The following is a 17,088-nucleotide window of genomic DNA, read 5'->3' as shown; positions in this document are numbered from 1 at the left end:
TCTTTGGCAGCCATCACTCGCCTCCACTTTGTAAATGTTTGCAGTCATCAAATACCTCCGCCTAATACTTTGCAGCAGCCATCACTGACATCCGATGTGAGGTTTAGCAGCCACCACTGACCTCTGATGTGAAGTTTAGCAGCCATTACTGACCTTCACCTTCTAATCTTTGGCAGCTACCACTGACATTCACTTTGTAAATATTTGCAGTCACCAGTGACCATCACCTACTAAGATGTATCAGCCATCACTGAACTCCACTGTGTAAAATTGTGCTGCCATCACTGACATCCACTCTGTAAAAGTTTGCAGTATCACTGACCTTCACTGTATTATTTGGGGCAGCCATCACTGGTCTGCACAGTTAGAAGTCTGGCAGTCATCACTGTCCTATCATTGATCTCTGCCAAATGGGCTTTCGCAGCCAGGACTGACCTCATCCTTTTAATGATTCTGAACCGTCATTCAACTTCATGCTGTGCTTACCTCTCCATAGGCTGGGCCCGGGCATGCGCTGCTGCCTTCCACGGATCCACTCCGGCAGCCTGCAGCCGGGGCGCCTGCCCTCATTCTCCTGGAAAACAGGGAACATAAATTCAGATTCCAAGAATAAAACAAAACAGGCAACAGAAATTCAGATCCCAAGAAGAAGAATCGGCAAAACTCTCCAGCAATAGTATAGCAGACGACAAGTCTGTCTCTCCTTCCTGGCACTCATCCAGCACCAAGAGACACGTTCACCCAATGCATTCAGAGTCACGACTGAGCCTTGTGGGGATTACTGGTCCTTGGACCTGCTTCCACTGGCCTGGCATCTCTTCTGCCTGACTTCCACACAGCCCGGGGGGATACTCCGGCCAATGGACCTCTGCATCTACTCAGCCTGACTTCCACACAGCCAGGGAGGATACTCCGGCCAGTGGGTCTCTGCATCTACTCTACCTGACTTCCACAGTGAGGGAGGATACTCCGGCCAGTGGGTCTCTGCATCTACTCTAACTGACTTCCACAGTGAGGGAGGATACTCCGGCCAGTGGGTCTCTGCATCTACTCTACCTGACTTCCACAGTGAGGGAGGATACTCCGGCCAGTGGGTCTCTGCATCTACTCAGCCTGACCTCCACACAGCCAGGGAGGATACTCCGGCCAATGGGTCTCTGCATCTACTCTACCTGACTTCCACAGCCAGTGGGGATACTCCGGCCAGTGGGTCTCTGTATCTACTCTACCTGACTTCCACAGTGAGGGAGGATACTGCAGCCAGAGGGTCTCTGCATCTAATCTGCCTGACTTCCACAGCCAGGGGGGATACTCCGGCCAGAGGGTCTCTGCATCTACTCTACCTGACTTCCACAGTGAGGGGGGATACTCTGGCCAGTGGGTCTCCGCATCTACTCTGCCTGACGTCCACACAGCCAGGGGGGATTCTCCGGCCAGTGCTTCTTTACATATACTCTGCCCGACTTATGCTCAGCTGGGGGGATACTCCGGCCAGTGTGTCTCTGCATACACTCTTCCTGACTTCCACACAACAGGCAAAGCAACTGCATCAGACAAACATACATCTAACCTTTTATTATATTGTTAAATATGAACGACTTCACACTCTCGTTCTTTCTCTCCTTCTCCATTACTTCCTGAGGACCTCCCATCCCTTCCTCCCTGTTCATTCCTGACCACACGCCCACGCCATTGCTTGGCTCCCAATTTCTAGTGCACCCTTTCCTCTCCAGTGCACTGCACAATTTATTCTCATTTCCATTCCTGCACCTACTCGTTCTCCCACATCGGTTGGAAACTCTTTCTTTCCCCCCCTCGCCAGTCCCAAACCCCCTCATTTTTCTCCCCCTCCATTTCTGAGCTCCCTCACTTTCTCCCTTGCTCTCCAGTCCTGAACTCCCTCCTATCTCTCCCTCTAGTCTTGAGTTCCTTCATCTTTCTCCCTCACTGTCCAGTCTTAATCTCCCTCCTCTTTCTCTCTCACTCTCCAGTCCTGAGCAGGGACGTCATTTAGGGGTCGAACCTGCGACCCCTGAGGTGGCCCTTGCTACCACTGTGGTCTCACTTGCTACTCCTAAATAAATAAAAAAAAAATATATATATATATTCAGTGAAAAAACTTTGTTAAAGGGGCGTTATGGTTAAGTTGCGCTACTAAAAACCTATGAAATTCAGTGAAAAAACTTAGTTAAAGGGACGTTATGGTTCAAAGTAAACCGAAAAACCCCTGAAATTCGGCAGTTATGGTAAGATAAGCAACCATAACTCGCGTCACCGTGCACTGCTAACACTAACACCCAGGACATCAAAGATGACATCACAAATGTCATTGATGACATCACTGATGACATCACATGTGTATGTACTTTTCATGAAAACTCTGTACAAGGGATTCTTATAATGCTGACCAAAAACTGTCAAGGATCAATGGGATAAAGATCATGAGCTAATTAGTGCATTAAGCAATGCATTGATATAAATAGCATTCTATTATGAAGTTCTATCCAGTATAGTAAGCCACTCATGCAGAAACATAGGCAGTGTGTGCAGCATACATGATGAAGGTGGAATATTCATAATCTTGCCATGTTGAATAGTGAAAAGATAATTGCTTTCTTATTAGAGTTTTGCGTACTGTGAAGGTACCGTAATTAGCACCAAGGTCCCTTTGCGGGTCCAATCCTTTACGGCTGGTAAAACCAGCCGTTAAGATGGGAACCCGCAAAGGGACCTTGTAATCAGGCGCTAAGGGATTACCGGTACCGGTACCCTTACCGGTACCGGTAATCCCTTAGCGCCAGGGTCGTAATGACGCCCCTTGACTGTTACTGAGCAAAACCATGTGGCCTAGATATGTCAGTAAAGGAAAAAAAGGGGGAGCCAGACATGTGATGTCATCAGTGATGTCATCAATGACATTTGTGATGTCATCTTTGATGTCCTGGGTGTTAGTGTTAGCAGTGCATGGTGGCGCAAGTTATGGTTGCTTATCTTACCATAACTGCCGAATTTCAGGGGTTTTTCGGTTTTACTTTGAACCATAACGTCCCTTTAACCAAGTTTTTTCACTGAATTTCATAGGTTTTTAGTAGCGCAACTTAACCATAACGTCCCTTTAACAAAGTGTTTTCACTGAATTTCATAGGTTTTTAGTAGCACAACTTAACCATAATATCCCTGACTTCATATACATGTAACATAGAACATACTAACCCCCTCGTAGTGATTTTCATGTCCGCTGACTACCGCCATGTCCGCGGACATATTGAAAATCTGAGCGTGGTGAATGTAAATTTAAATAGTTTGCCCCATTTCCCCTTTGAAGTTGGCTCTGAAAAGAGCCGTTTTTTTGTTTTTTTTTACAGATGCTTGACAGACACCTGTTATTTTGTATTTTTTTTCTTGTTTTTTTTTCTTACTTTACTCCTAAAATCTTTACATATCCTTCTCCAAAGCAACCCTTACATTCCAAAATAGAAAGGCATTTCCCGTAAAAGATAAAGAGATGCCATCTTCTTTAAAATTAACAGCATTACTGGCATCAATATTCTCATTATTACAGAAGAACATACCAGCTCTAAGCATGAAGGCACACATGCCTCGGTTTATGACACACCTAGCAATGTTTTTCTGAGGACAAAAAACTGAACTATTGTCCCATATTGCTCTAGGTAGTAATCCAGAAAAAATTACTTTTGCATTTGGAAGGATCTTCATTACGGCTTGAACCAAGCGTTCCAAATCAGCCAACAAAGTAGGGGCACTGACGTTGCCCAAATGGAAAGCACCATAGTGCAAAACTACCACATGCGGACTGTTCATCGTGGTCATATCCTCACAAACATGTACAATTCCCTGTACATTGCAATCAGGCACAGTGCTCCACACCACCTCCACTCCTTTCACATCAAAGTTCTTTGCAACATGCCTGCATTGAGCGTACTGTTGTAAACCATGCACAAACATATCTCCAAGCACCAACACCCTGACTTTCTCTACTTCTGCCATCTTCACCACAAACAGTCTCTTTCAACACAAATCCACAACCTCGACATCTGATTGGCTCATCCGTACAGTCTTCTTTCCATGTTGGATTTCCTGGAAAAACCCAGATGTAGCACGCCCTGTCCACGAACAGCTGCGGTGTCCGCGGACGGCGTTCACTTTACTCTCTGCCATTCCCTCATTGCATACAGCTAAGCAATCACACAATACGAATAACGTCCTCAGAACACCCCCATTTTGTGAATTTTCGAACATTTCAGGACAATTATCATTTCATTATTCAACATATTAACATTACAAATATTATACTTTCATCTTGTACTCTGCACACAATGCTATGTTTCTCCATTAGTAGCTCAGTATACTAGATAGAATCCCATAATACAATGCTATTTATATCAATGCATTGTTCAAAGCACTAATAACGGTATGATATTTATTGCAATATCCTTGACACTTTTTTCGCAACATTATAATAAAAATCCCTAGTACACAAATTCCATGAAAAGTACATACACATGTGATGTCATCAGTGATTTCATCAATGACATTTGCGATGTCATCTTTGATGTCCTGGGTGTTAGTCTTAGCAGTGCACGGTGGTGGCGTGAGTTATTTTTCATAGCTTACCATAACTTGCGATTTTCAGGGGTCTTTCGGCTGTACTTAGAACCATAACGTCCCTTAAACAAACTTTTTTTAATATCACGCAAACAATTTACAAACATGGCGTGCAAAAACCAACTTCTCACAGATGGCTTTACACAGAATGTTGCAAAGTAAGAATTTATGCTCGTTCACAGTGAAGGTCAGCTGCTTCCATTTTTTTCTTGGGCCCCGGAGAGGCTCACGAAGCGGACTATAAGGTTGTATTGTGTTTTGACCTTGACAGACAGAGATTGTGATGAAAGACTTCTCTTGAAGGAGTGTTGCTAAAACGTAAGAGAAGATAAGGATGAAATTTCTGAAACAAAACCACTTTTATATATTATATCACTATGCGAAAGATCGTTCGCACATGCAGAGTCGTATTTTGGGACTGCACTACTCGTAGACAATGGAAATTGCAATTATACTGTAAGTAACCCTTTAGATTATTTTATACCAAATATAATTACAATAGCGTAGCATTAAAGACCGCTCAAGTTGAACTTGTTCGTTCAAAGTGGCATAATGTTTTCTACCGCGCACTATCACCGCCGAATTGATCCCCTGTCGTTTAGAGGGCTCTGAAAAAGGCAGACGACACAGGGTGGGTTAATAGAAATAATTTAACCGGTCTATAGGCGGTCAAGCGCTCTACTCGCTCTGCCACTTCACTGTAGCCTGTCAAGTGGCACAGCGAGTACAACGCTCGCTTTGACATCCGTGCACAGCTTGGTAACACAAGTTCGAATCCCGGCAAGGCCAAACTCAGCCTTTCATCCTTCCACGGTCGATAAATGAGCACCATACACCGTGGGTAATAATAAGCACCGCTTAGATACCTCACGGTTCTTAGCGCTATATGAATGGGAAAATATTATTATTTTATTATTAACATACTCCGTTGCACTTCGATAGCAAATACTTTCACGCCCTAATAAATAAAATGATGATTTTTAATGAAGATCGGCTGGTGAGACTAATTTATGTTTTTTAAAACAGGTATGTCGCCCCAGGTGCAGGTCCAAATATGCAACTTCATGACCCTCACCATTTTATGGGACAATCGCCATGGACCAATATGCCCTTACGCAGTACTAGCGGCTACAAACAACATACCAACCAATAGGGTGGTCTAATGGCTCGTTGTTGGAGCAACCTTCCGATTATCAGAGCGACCATTTACTGCTTTTATCATAAACCAACAGCCTATCTACCGCGGCTCAAAATAAACTTTTGCTGATCGACAGCAGAGACAATAGCAAATCGCTGAATATTCACTAAACATTTCATGTGAAATAAATGTACTTTACCAAATGTACAATCCTGCTGTTTACTTTTAAACCACAGTTTCATTTTCCGAATTGTGGCGCACTGAGTTGTAAGCTGATCTAACACCCTCTGTACCGCAAAGGAACATCGCGTGCCTCAACATGAACTTTTGCGGATAGACAACAAAGACAAAAGCAAATTGCTGAATATTCTCTAAACATTTGATGTCAAATAAATGTACTTTACAAAATTTACAATCTTGCTGTTTGCTTTTAAATCACTGTTTCATATTCCGATTTGTGGCGCGCAGTGTTGTGACATAATTTGTGTTGTCTTGCGGGTTCTGTGTAAAGTCACTTAGGACTGGAGAGGACTGGGCGCGTTTGATGACGCACCCTGTAACGTCACGGAGAAAGGCGGGGAATATGAATGCTTTGATAATATCAGGCTTAGGGGCGGGAGATATGATTTAGTGTCTCAAAAGCAAGTCAGCCAGGTCAATAGCGCCAGTCATAGGATTATCACATAATGTTGGCGCACACCAGCCGGATTTATCGTTTCTTTAGTGGACAAAAAGTCGGTTTACGCCCATAGGAAATTGTACTATTAGCAGACAAAAGGAGGGTCTTAAAACACTTTCACCCTGACAACGAACAATACAAACAATGTTCTCAGAACACCCCCATTTTGTGTAATTGCATGCAACCATTTCGGGACAGCGCGAGTGTTCTTAAAACACATTCAACTAGACAGATTACAATACGGACAGCGTCCTGAGGACACCCCCAGTTTGTGTATTTACGAACAATTAAGTACACCGCGAGTGTTGATAGCTCATTTTTACCTTCCTTGCGAACAAAAATGACACATACTCCATCCTCTAAACACCCCACCATTTAGTTTATTTACAAAATGTCAGAACAGCCGTGTTCTCCGCGGACAAATTGAACACAACAAAAACGTCTAGCACATAAAAAAACAAAACATTGAACCTATCTCATACTCCCCCACCCTCCCCAAACACTCTTACACACCAACACACGGCACTAAATACAATTTTTTATCCATGTTTCACCACGCTGTACGCGGTCGACGGCGAATACTAGATGTCGGGCGCCACAGAAAATCTGATGCGTTCCACGCCCGTCCAATCAGCGAACACGTTGCATATCCACGGACATGACGCAAGGCCATGGGCCAATTGGGGTGCTGTCCGCGGAGCGAACAGGGAAGTCCGTCCGCGAAGCGAACACAGATATCACTAATTTTTTTGCCTTACGTTTTGGTCATTTTATAAAAAATTTCTGGACGGATTTACACCAAATTTACAAAAGCCCCCGCTCCTGCCGCAAATTTGGTGTAAATCCATCCAGAGGTTTGGCCTGTGGCCGTGCGCAAAGTTTTTTCCCATTATGTCTTTAGGAAAAAACACAAGTTTTGGGACCCCCCCTATAACTTTTCCCCCCTGGACGAATCCTCACCAAACTTTGCAAAAAAAATTCAGAGTGGGCCATATACTTTTATTGCAAAGTTTGGTGAGGATTCGTCCAGAGGGAGCGAAGTTATAAGCCACCCAAAAAATGCTCTTCCTATGGAAACACCAACTTAACCATAACTACATGGACGCTACCGCATCCATGTAATATATATATATATATATATATATATATATATATATATATATATATATATATATATATATATATATATATATATATATCAGTGAACAAAAACTTTGTTAAAGGGACGTTATGGTTAAGTTGCGCTACTAAAAACCTATGAAATTCAGTGAAAAAACTTTGTTAAAGGGACGTTGTGGTTCCAAGTAAAACCGAAAAACCCTTGAAATTCGCCAGTTATGGTAAGCTAAGGAACCATAACTCACGCCACCACCGTGCACTGCTAAGACTAACACCCAGGACATCAAAGATGACATCACAAATGTCATTGATGACATCACTGATGACATCGCAGTCTGGCTCACTATTTTTTCTTTTGCTGACATATCTAGGCCACATGGTTTTCTTCAGTAACAGTCAGAAACTAAGAATTTTATTTTATTTGTAGACATATCCGTCTAGTAGGTTCTTACAGTAATTCCCTTAGAGTACAGTCACATCATATGAAACATATACATATGGGAAAACACAAGCTTGAAAGACAGCAATCCTTTTTGTGCATAAAGATAATCACTAGACTTATGAGCACTTTCTGATAGTTCTGTTGTTTTTTTATGGCTGTACTTTCCCTGTATATGGTCATATTTGTATACATTGTACTCACACTACTTTCCTTAGGGTCCAATCACATCAAGTGATATATATACATAGGGTAAATAGCAGCTTTCAAACAGAGCAATCATTTATTTGCATGAAAATAATCAGTTAAGTTATGAATTGTTTCTGCTACTACTTGGGCTTTTTTGCTAACTTCACTTTCCCTGTATATACCCATATTGGTATGTGTTCTTGTGTCTTTGTGTTTTGTCTATAGTAATGCCATTATGTAATACATGGGTTTTATTAGCTACTTATTACATATTTCACAGTACACAAAAATCTATTAAGAAAACAATTATCATTTCATTATTCAACATATTAACATTACGAATATCATACCTTCATCTTGTACGCTGCACACAATGTTATGTTTCTGTATGAGCAGCTTAGTATACTAGATAGAACCCAATAATAGGATGCTATTTATATCAATGCATCATTCAATGCACTTATTAGGGTATATTTCTTGCAATGATTCTTGACACTTTTTTCGCAACATAATAAGAATCCCTTCTACACATATTTCATGTACATACACATGTGATGTCATCAGTGATGTCATCAATGACATTTGTGATGTCATCTTTGATGTCCTGGGTGTTAGTCTTAGCAGTGCACGGTGGTGGCGCGAGTTATGGTTGCTTAGCTTACCATAACTGGCGAATTTCAAGGGTTTTTCGGTTTTACTTGGAACCATAACGTCCCTTTAACAAAGTTTTTTCACTGAATTTCATAGGCTTTTAGTAGCACAACTTAACCATAACGTCCCTTTAACAAAGTTTTTTTCACTGAATTTCATAGGTTTTTAGTAGCGCAACTTAACCATAACATCCCTTTAACAAAGTTTTTTCACTGAATTTCATAGTTTTTTAGTAGAACAACTTAACAATAATGACTTTGACTTTATATACATGTCATATGGAACTGACTAGATCTCTTCTTATGAACTTGATGTCCGCGAACTTATTTAATGTTCGCGGACATGTTTGGAGAACAGTACCACTACCTAAAAACTGTGGGGGGTGGTGGGGTATGTCTGATTGTTATATCATAATATAGGAACATTTAACAAATTCAAAAAGCAGCACACAAACACATTATATATAGTAATACATAAGAAATGTAACCCATATATGTAACACACTAACCATTCATTTAAATACAATATGTTCTGAAATGGAATATACCACAAGAAGATAAATTGGCTTCCAACATAATTACCTCACAGACACAACAGAACTGAGAACAAGACCAGACCCACTGAATACATAGGACTTATCTTACCAGAAATAGTAAGTGTACTTCATTTTACTCATATATTTATAAACTTTCTGTATTAGATTAAAAAATATATTATCTTTTTTTTTTCTCACAGAAATGTCTAGTACTCTGGAATGGCTAGAGGACAATTTCCCACATGAAGAAATGTCACAAGATAGTGAAACTAATGGTAAACACTTTATAATATAAACCATTTATTTATTATTTTTTTTATATACATTTAACATATATATTATGTTTTTGTACAGAGCATACCAGAATAGAAAAAAATTCAGAAAACCCTGTTATGGATAACAGTCTTCACAATATAGAAGAAAAAATTGATGTATTGTTGGCTAATTTTAATAATTTAAAAACTTTTGTAGAAAATCATTTCAAACCAAAAACCTTGTACCATTGCCCCACATGTACTTGTCCCTCCTCACCATATCCCAGTCAATTATCCCCAAACCCTCTCCATAATCCAAAACGTTTTGATGAGATTTCCATCCCTTTCTTTTCTGAGCAAAGTAGCATTTTTCAAGAAGTAACAAAACAAATTGCACATGGTGTAAAACATGAAAATAAAGAATGTTCCTGCCATAATTATAAACCTATACTACTGTACGTCAGTGGTGAAGCTGGTTCTGGCAAAACATTCCTAATCAAAATCATTAGTAAGTTCCTTCAACAATTGACAAACAACAAACTGTCAGCTGTTGTCACTGCCCCCACAGGTTTAGCTGCCTACAACATAGGTGGTGTTACATTACACCGATTACTACTATTACCAGTAGAACACCAGAACAAATTAGACTATTACAAACTTTCTGCAGAAGCTGCAATGGAATTACGCAGAGTATTGAAACAAATGAAAATGCTACTAATAGATGAAGGGAGCATGGTCTCCAACCTGATCTTAGCTTTGATTCACCTCAGATTACAAGAAGTACTCAAAACAGACTATGAAGCGCTCTTTGCAGGAAAACACATTATTGTTTTTGGAGATCTGCTTCAATTAACACCAGTAAAAGGTGAACCTATTTTTAAAACATTAGGGCACAAACTCTGCCGTAAAACTGTTGGCAGCATTGGAAATGTCAACCTATGGCAACATTTCCAATACAGAGAATTAACAGAAAACATGCGCCAATCTGCAGATCTAACTTATGCCAACATTTTAAAAAGTTTGAGAGTTGGTATACTTTCTAAAGAAGCAGAAGCAACATTGAAAACCCGGCACATTAATGCACTTTATGGCGATAATGCATGTGCTACAGATGTTATGGAACAATTAGCCCACAAAAATGTCAATTGTATGGCCTTAATGCCAACTCTTGCAAGCTGTCTCAAATTCAATGAAATAATTTTAAGTAAAGAAATGCAACCAATAATGGAAATTAGCGCCACAGACAAACTAGATGTACATGGTATGACACTACCCATGTGTGACCAAGCCACAAGACTAAATAATTTAGAAAAATCAATCTCAAACACAGCAGGCTTAGAAAAGATGTTAAAATTATCCTTAAATTGCAGAGTAATGCTTAAACGTAACCTTGACGTGGACCAAGGACTAGTTAATGGAGCACTGGGTACAGTTGTTGGCTTTCAAACATACCCATGTGACAACAAAATTCAGTTTGTCAATATACTCTTTGACAAACTTTCAGAAGTAAAACGGATAGGACGCTCAACAGCTAGATTCCTTCTCTTTAAAGATATGTATGTACGCAGAGAACAATTTTCTCTAACTCTTGCATACGCAGTCACGATTCATAAATCACAAGGTCTTACCCTAGACAAAGCAATGATAGATATTGGTAACACAGTCTTTAAAGAAGGCATGAGCTACGTAGCACTATCACGCTTACGTACACTTGACGGTCTATTTCTAATCAACTTTGATGCAAGTAAAGTAAACGCTGATATTCCTTGCATTTTAGAATATAATAGACTTCGCTCACTATACACTCCCCATCTAAACACATATTCTGTTCCACAAAAACTAAAACGTTGTAAAAGAAAACTAAATCAAACAGAAATGCAACAGGACGTCACTGCAAATCCTCCAAAGAGAGTAAAAGAAACTAGTACTTCATCAAGTACCACAAACAAAAAAGAATCAACTAGAGAAAGTAAACCAGGTACTTCTTTAAAGAAGGAAGACAAACTCCAAAAAAAGCAGTTAGATACAGAACTACCTGGACCATTTAAATTCTCAAATATAGTTGGTGTAAGTTGCTATGCAAATGTAGCAATGAATATTCTATTTCAATTACCACCAATTGTTGACAACATTTACTTACACAGTACAGACCCATTGTGTTTGCAAATGTTAGTACTTCACAGAAATGCAGCAAACAATCCTGACAACACATATAGTGTTTTTGGAATAAGACGACAATTGGACCACTGTGCTGGAATGGTGAAATTCACTATAAACTCACAGGAAGATCCACAAGAATTTCTAATGTACTTACTACAAGTACTGGAAAACAAAAACATACCTATAAATGAAATCTTTCAGATTTCATACATGTGGAAACATACATGCACTCTCTGCAACAATGTGACACAAGAAGAAATCCCCAATGAACGCTTCATATATATATCAATACCAAATTGTGAATCCATTCCATTTCAGCAACTTGTACAAAATGCAAACCATGGTAGATTATGCTCTACATACAATTCAGATAATCGCTCCACGTTAGTAATACAAACACATAGTAAATACGTAATACTAATGCTTCTACGTTACAATGCAGATGGTACCAAAAACAACTGCAAGCTGACTGGATTCACACATGGTCAAATATCACTTGGTAAGAAAACCTTCACAACAATAGGTATAATCTACCACGCAGGAGCCACAACCAATTCAGGGCACTACACTGCATATATAAAAAAGAAATGTGGATGGTTTGAATGTAATGATAGTACCATTACTCTAAAGCAGAGATTACCAGCAAATCTTACAAACGCTTATTTGATGTTCTTAAAACCAAAAGTTGATAAATAAACTGTATTTAAACCTTTAAGTAAATTTGGGTTAAAAAAATATAAACTGTTAGAATACTCTAAAAGCTATCTAACTGCTCAAAGATTATACAACAACTAATCAGATAAATGAATACCACTAAATTAGACCAAAAAATACACAGTTAGAATACGCCAATTGGTATCTAACTGTCCCAAAATTATAAATTTGTGTTAAAATAATATAAACTGTTAGAATACTCCAAAAGCTATCTAACAGCTCAAAGATTCTACAACAACTAATCAGATAAATGAATACCACTAAATTAGGCCAAAAAATACACAGTTAGAATACGCCAATTGGTATCTAACTGTCCCAAAATTTAACAATATCCAAATAGATAAATCAAAACCACTAAAATATATTAAAAAAATAGACAGTTAGAATACGCCAATTGATATCTAACTGCTCCAAAATTTTATAATATCAAAACAAATGAAGAATCTGTTACTGCTCCAAAAAAAATACAACAAAGCAAAGTATAAAGCATTAGCCAGAAACAAAAAGTGAACACTGAAAACAAACAAACAAATAAACTGTAGCATAACAGAAAAAGGTTTTTTTTTTAATCCAACATGGATTTTTTTCTCCCACAGACCCAATGATTTTAGCAACAAATACAGAAACTGAGCAAATTGCACAGTACTCTGATTTGTACTCTACTAAATATGAGGGTCGAACAAAAATAAAAGTATATTGCTTATACAATGTAATAAGTCATTACAAAATACTAATACTAACATGCTATTTTCTTTTATCACATAAATGAAGAAGAAAAACATGGACTCCCATTACTAGACCAAACAGTAAGTATACAATAATAAGGACAACCATAGCAGCATATCAACTCCATAGTATCTAATACCTTTGTTCCTTATACATTTGTTTTTCACCCAAAGTTATAAGCAAATATGAATGTGATATGCTGCGGTGGTTGTTGCCAGGGCATAGAGTCTTGGGTGCATGGCCAAATGGCCATGCACCCAAGACTCTATGCCCTGGCAACAACCACCGCAGCATATCACATCCATAGAGTCAAACATTTCAACTATGATCTATGGGAAACTTTTAATGTCCGCGAACAATGTGAGTGTTCTTAGAACACTTTGAACTTGCCAGCGAACAATACGGACACCGTTTTCAGGACACACCCTACGAACATTTCAGAACAACGCGATAGTTCTTAGAACACTTTCAACTTAACAACGAACAATACGGACAGCGTCCTAAGGACACCCCCTACGAACATTGCAGGACACCGGGAGTGTTCTCAAAAACGTCTTCAGAACACCCCCATTTTGTTTATTTGTGAACATTTCAGGACACCGCGGGTGTTCTTAGAACACATTCAACTTGACAGAGAACAATACGGATAGCGTCCTCAGGACACCCCCTACGAACACTCCCCGGACACCGCGAGTGTTCTTAGAAGCGTCTTCAGAACACCAGCATCTTGTTTATTTGCGAACATTTCAGGACACCGCAAGTGTTCTTAGGACACATTCAACTTGACAGAGAACAATACAGACAGTGTCCTCAGGACACCCCCTACGAACATTCCAGGACACCGGGAGTGTTCTTAGAAGCTTCTTCAGAACACCACCATCTTGTTTATTTGCGAAGATTTCAGGACACCGCAAGTGTTCTTAGGACACATTCAACTTGACAAAGAACAATACGGACAGCGTCCTCAGGACACCCCCTACGAACACTCCCCGGACACCGCAAGTGTTCTTAGAAGCGTCTTCAGAACACCACCATCTTGTTTATTTGCGAACATTTCAGGACACCGCGAGTGTTCTTAGGACACATTCAACTTGACAGAGAACAATATGGACAGCGTCCTCAGGACACCCCCTACGAACATTCCAGGACACCGGAAGTGTTCTTAGAAGCGTCTTCAGAACACCACCATCTTGTTTATTTGCGAACATTTCAGGACACCGCGAGTGTTCTTAGGACACATTCAACTTGACAGAGAACAATACGGACAGCGTCCTCAGGACACCCCCTACGAACACTCCCCGGACACCACGAGTGTTCTTAGAAGCGTCTTCAGAACACCCCCATTTTGTTTATTTGCGAACATTTCAGGACACCGCGAGTGTTCTTAGGATACATTCAACGTGACAGAGAACAATACGGACAGCGTCCTCAGGACACCCCCTACGAACACTCCCCGGACACCGCGAGTGTTCTTAGAAGCGTCTTCAGAACACCCCCATTTTGTTTATTTACGAACATTTCAGGACACCACGGGTGTTCTTAGAACACATTCAACTTGACAGAGAACAATACGGACAGCGTCCTCAGGACACCCCCTACGAACATTCCAGGACACCGGAAGTGTTCTTAAAAGCGTCTTCAGAACACCACCATCTTGTTTATTTGCGAACATTTCGGGACACCGCGAGTGTTCTTAGGACACATTCAACTTGACAGAGAACAATACGGACAGCGTCCTCAGGACACCCCCTACGAACACTCCCCGGACACCACGAGTGTTCTTAGAAGCGTCTTCAGAACACCCCCATTTTGTTTATTTGCGAACATTTCAGGACACCGCGAGTGTTCTTAGGATACATTCAACGTGACAGAGAACAATACGGACAGCGTCCTCAGGACACCCCCTACGAACGCTCCCCGGACACCACGAGTGTTCTTAGAAGCGTCTTCAGAACACCCCCATTTTGTTTATTTGCGAACATTTCAGGACACCGCGGGTGTTCTTAGAACACATTCAAATTGACAGAGAACAATACGGACAGCGTCCTCAGGACACCCCCTACGAACATTCAAGGACACCGGGAGTGTTCTTAGAAGCTTCTTCAGAACACCACCATCTTGTTTATTTGCGAACATTTCAGGACACCGCAAGTGTTCTTAGGACACATTCAACTTGACAGAGAACAATACGGACAGCGTCCTCAGGACACCCCCTATGAACACTCCCCGGACACCGCGAGTGTTCTTAGAAGCATCTTCAGAACACCACCATCTTGTTTATTTGCGAACATTTCAGGACACCGCGAGTGTTCTTAGGACACATTCAACTTGACAGAGAACAATACGGACAGCGTCCTCAGGACAACCCCTACTGTCATTCCAGGACACCGGGAGTGTTCTTAGAAGCGTCTTCAGAACACCACCATCTTGTTTATTTGCGAACATTTCAGGACACCGCGAGTGTTCTTAGGACACATTCAACTTGACAGAGAACAATACGGACAGCGTCCTCAGGACACCGCCTACGAACACTCCCCGGACACCGCGAGTGTTCTTAGAAGCGTCTTCAGAACACCCCCATTTTGTTTATTTGCGAACATTTCAGGACACCGCGGGTGTTCTTAGAACACATTCAACTTGACAGAGAACAATACGGACAGCGTCCTCAGGACACCCCCTACGAACATTCCAGGACAACGGGAGTGTTCTTAGAAGCTTCTTCAGAACACCACCATCTTGTTTATTTGCGAACATTTCAGGACACCGCAAGTGTTCTTAGGACACATTCAACTTGACAGAGAACAATATGGACAGCGTCCTCAGGACACCCCCTACGAACACTCCCCGGACACCGCAAGTGTTCTTAGAAGCGTCTTCAGAACACCACCATCTTGTTTATTTGCGAACATTTCAGGACACTGCGAGTGTTCTTAGGACACATTCAACTTGACAGAGAACAATACGGACAGCGTCCTCAGGACACCCCCTACGAACACTCCCCAGACACCGCGAGTGTTCTTAGAAGCGTCTTCAGAACACCCCCATTTTGTTTATTTGCGAACATTTCAGGACACCACAGGTGTTCTTAGGACACATTCAACTTGACAGAGAACAATACGGACAGCGTCCTCAGGACACCCCCTACGAACACTCCCCGGACACCACGAGTGTTCTTAGAAGCGTCTTCAGAACACCCCCATTTTGTTTATTTGCGAACATTTCAGGACACCGCGAGTGTTCTTAGGATACATTCAACGTGACAGAGAACAATACGGACAGCGTCCTCAGGACACCCCCTACGAACACTCCCCGGACACCGCGAGTGTTCTTAGAAGCGTCTTCAGAACACCCCCATTTTGTTTATTTGCGAACATTTCAGGACACCGCAATCTTAGGACACATTCAACTTGACAGAGAACAATACGGACAGCGTCCTCAGGACACCCCCTATGAACACTCCCCGGACACCGCGAGTGTTCTTAGAAGCATCTTCAGAACACCACCATCTTGTTTATTTGCGAACATTTCAGGACACCGCGAGTGTTCTTAGGACACATTCAACTTGACAGAGAACAATACGGACAGCGTCCTCAGGACACCCCCTACGAACATTCCAGGACACCGGGAGTGTTCTTAGAAGCGTCTTCAGAACACCACCATCTTGTTTATTTGCGAACATTTCAGGACACCGCGAGTGTTCTTAGGACACATTCAACTTGACAGAGAACAATACGGACAGCGTCCTCAGGACACCGCCTACGAACACTCCCCGGACACCGCGAGTGTTCTTAGAAGCGTCTTCAGAACACCCCCATTTTGTTTATTTGCGAACATTTCAGGACACAGCGGGTGTTCTTA

The 17,088-nt window shown here is 41.2% G+C and overlaps 1 protein-coding gene across 1 annotated transcript in view; it reads right to left on the bottom strand.

The window, feature by feature from the left end:
- GRB7 (growth factor receptor bound protein 7) overlaps positions 1–17,088 on the bottom strand; it is a 715,403-nt gene that overhangs the window by 610,421 nt on the left and 87,894 nt on the right. Inside the window, exon 2 of the mRNA XM_069634743.1 lies at positions 487–574. Within this exon, the coding sequence (XP_069490844.1) occupies positions 487–574 (88 nt within the window). The remainder of the gene's footprint in view (positions 1–486; positions 575–17,088) is intronic.

The sequence above is a fragment of the Ambystoma mexicanum genome, chromosome 13 (genome assembly GCF_040938575.1).
Source record: "Ambystoma mexicanum isolate Mex_15411 chromosome 13, UKY_AmexF1_1, whole genome shotgun sequence".
Taxonomy (NCBI): Eukaryota; Metazoa; Chordata; class Amphibia; order Caudata; family Ambystomatidae; genus Ambystoma; species Ambystoma mexicanum.
Note: the sequence above shows the minus strand (reverse complement) of the source record. Positions and strands in the feature narration are given on the sequence as shown.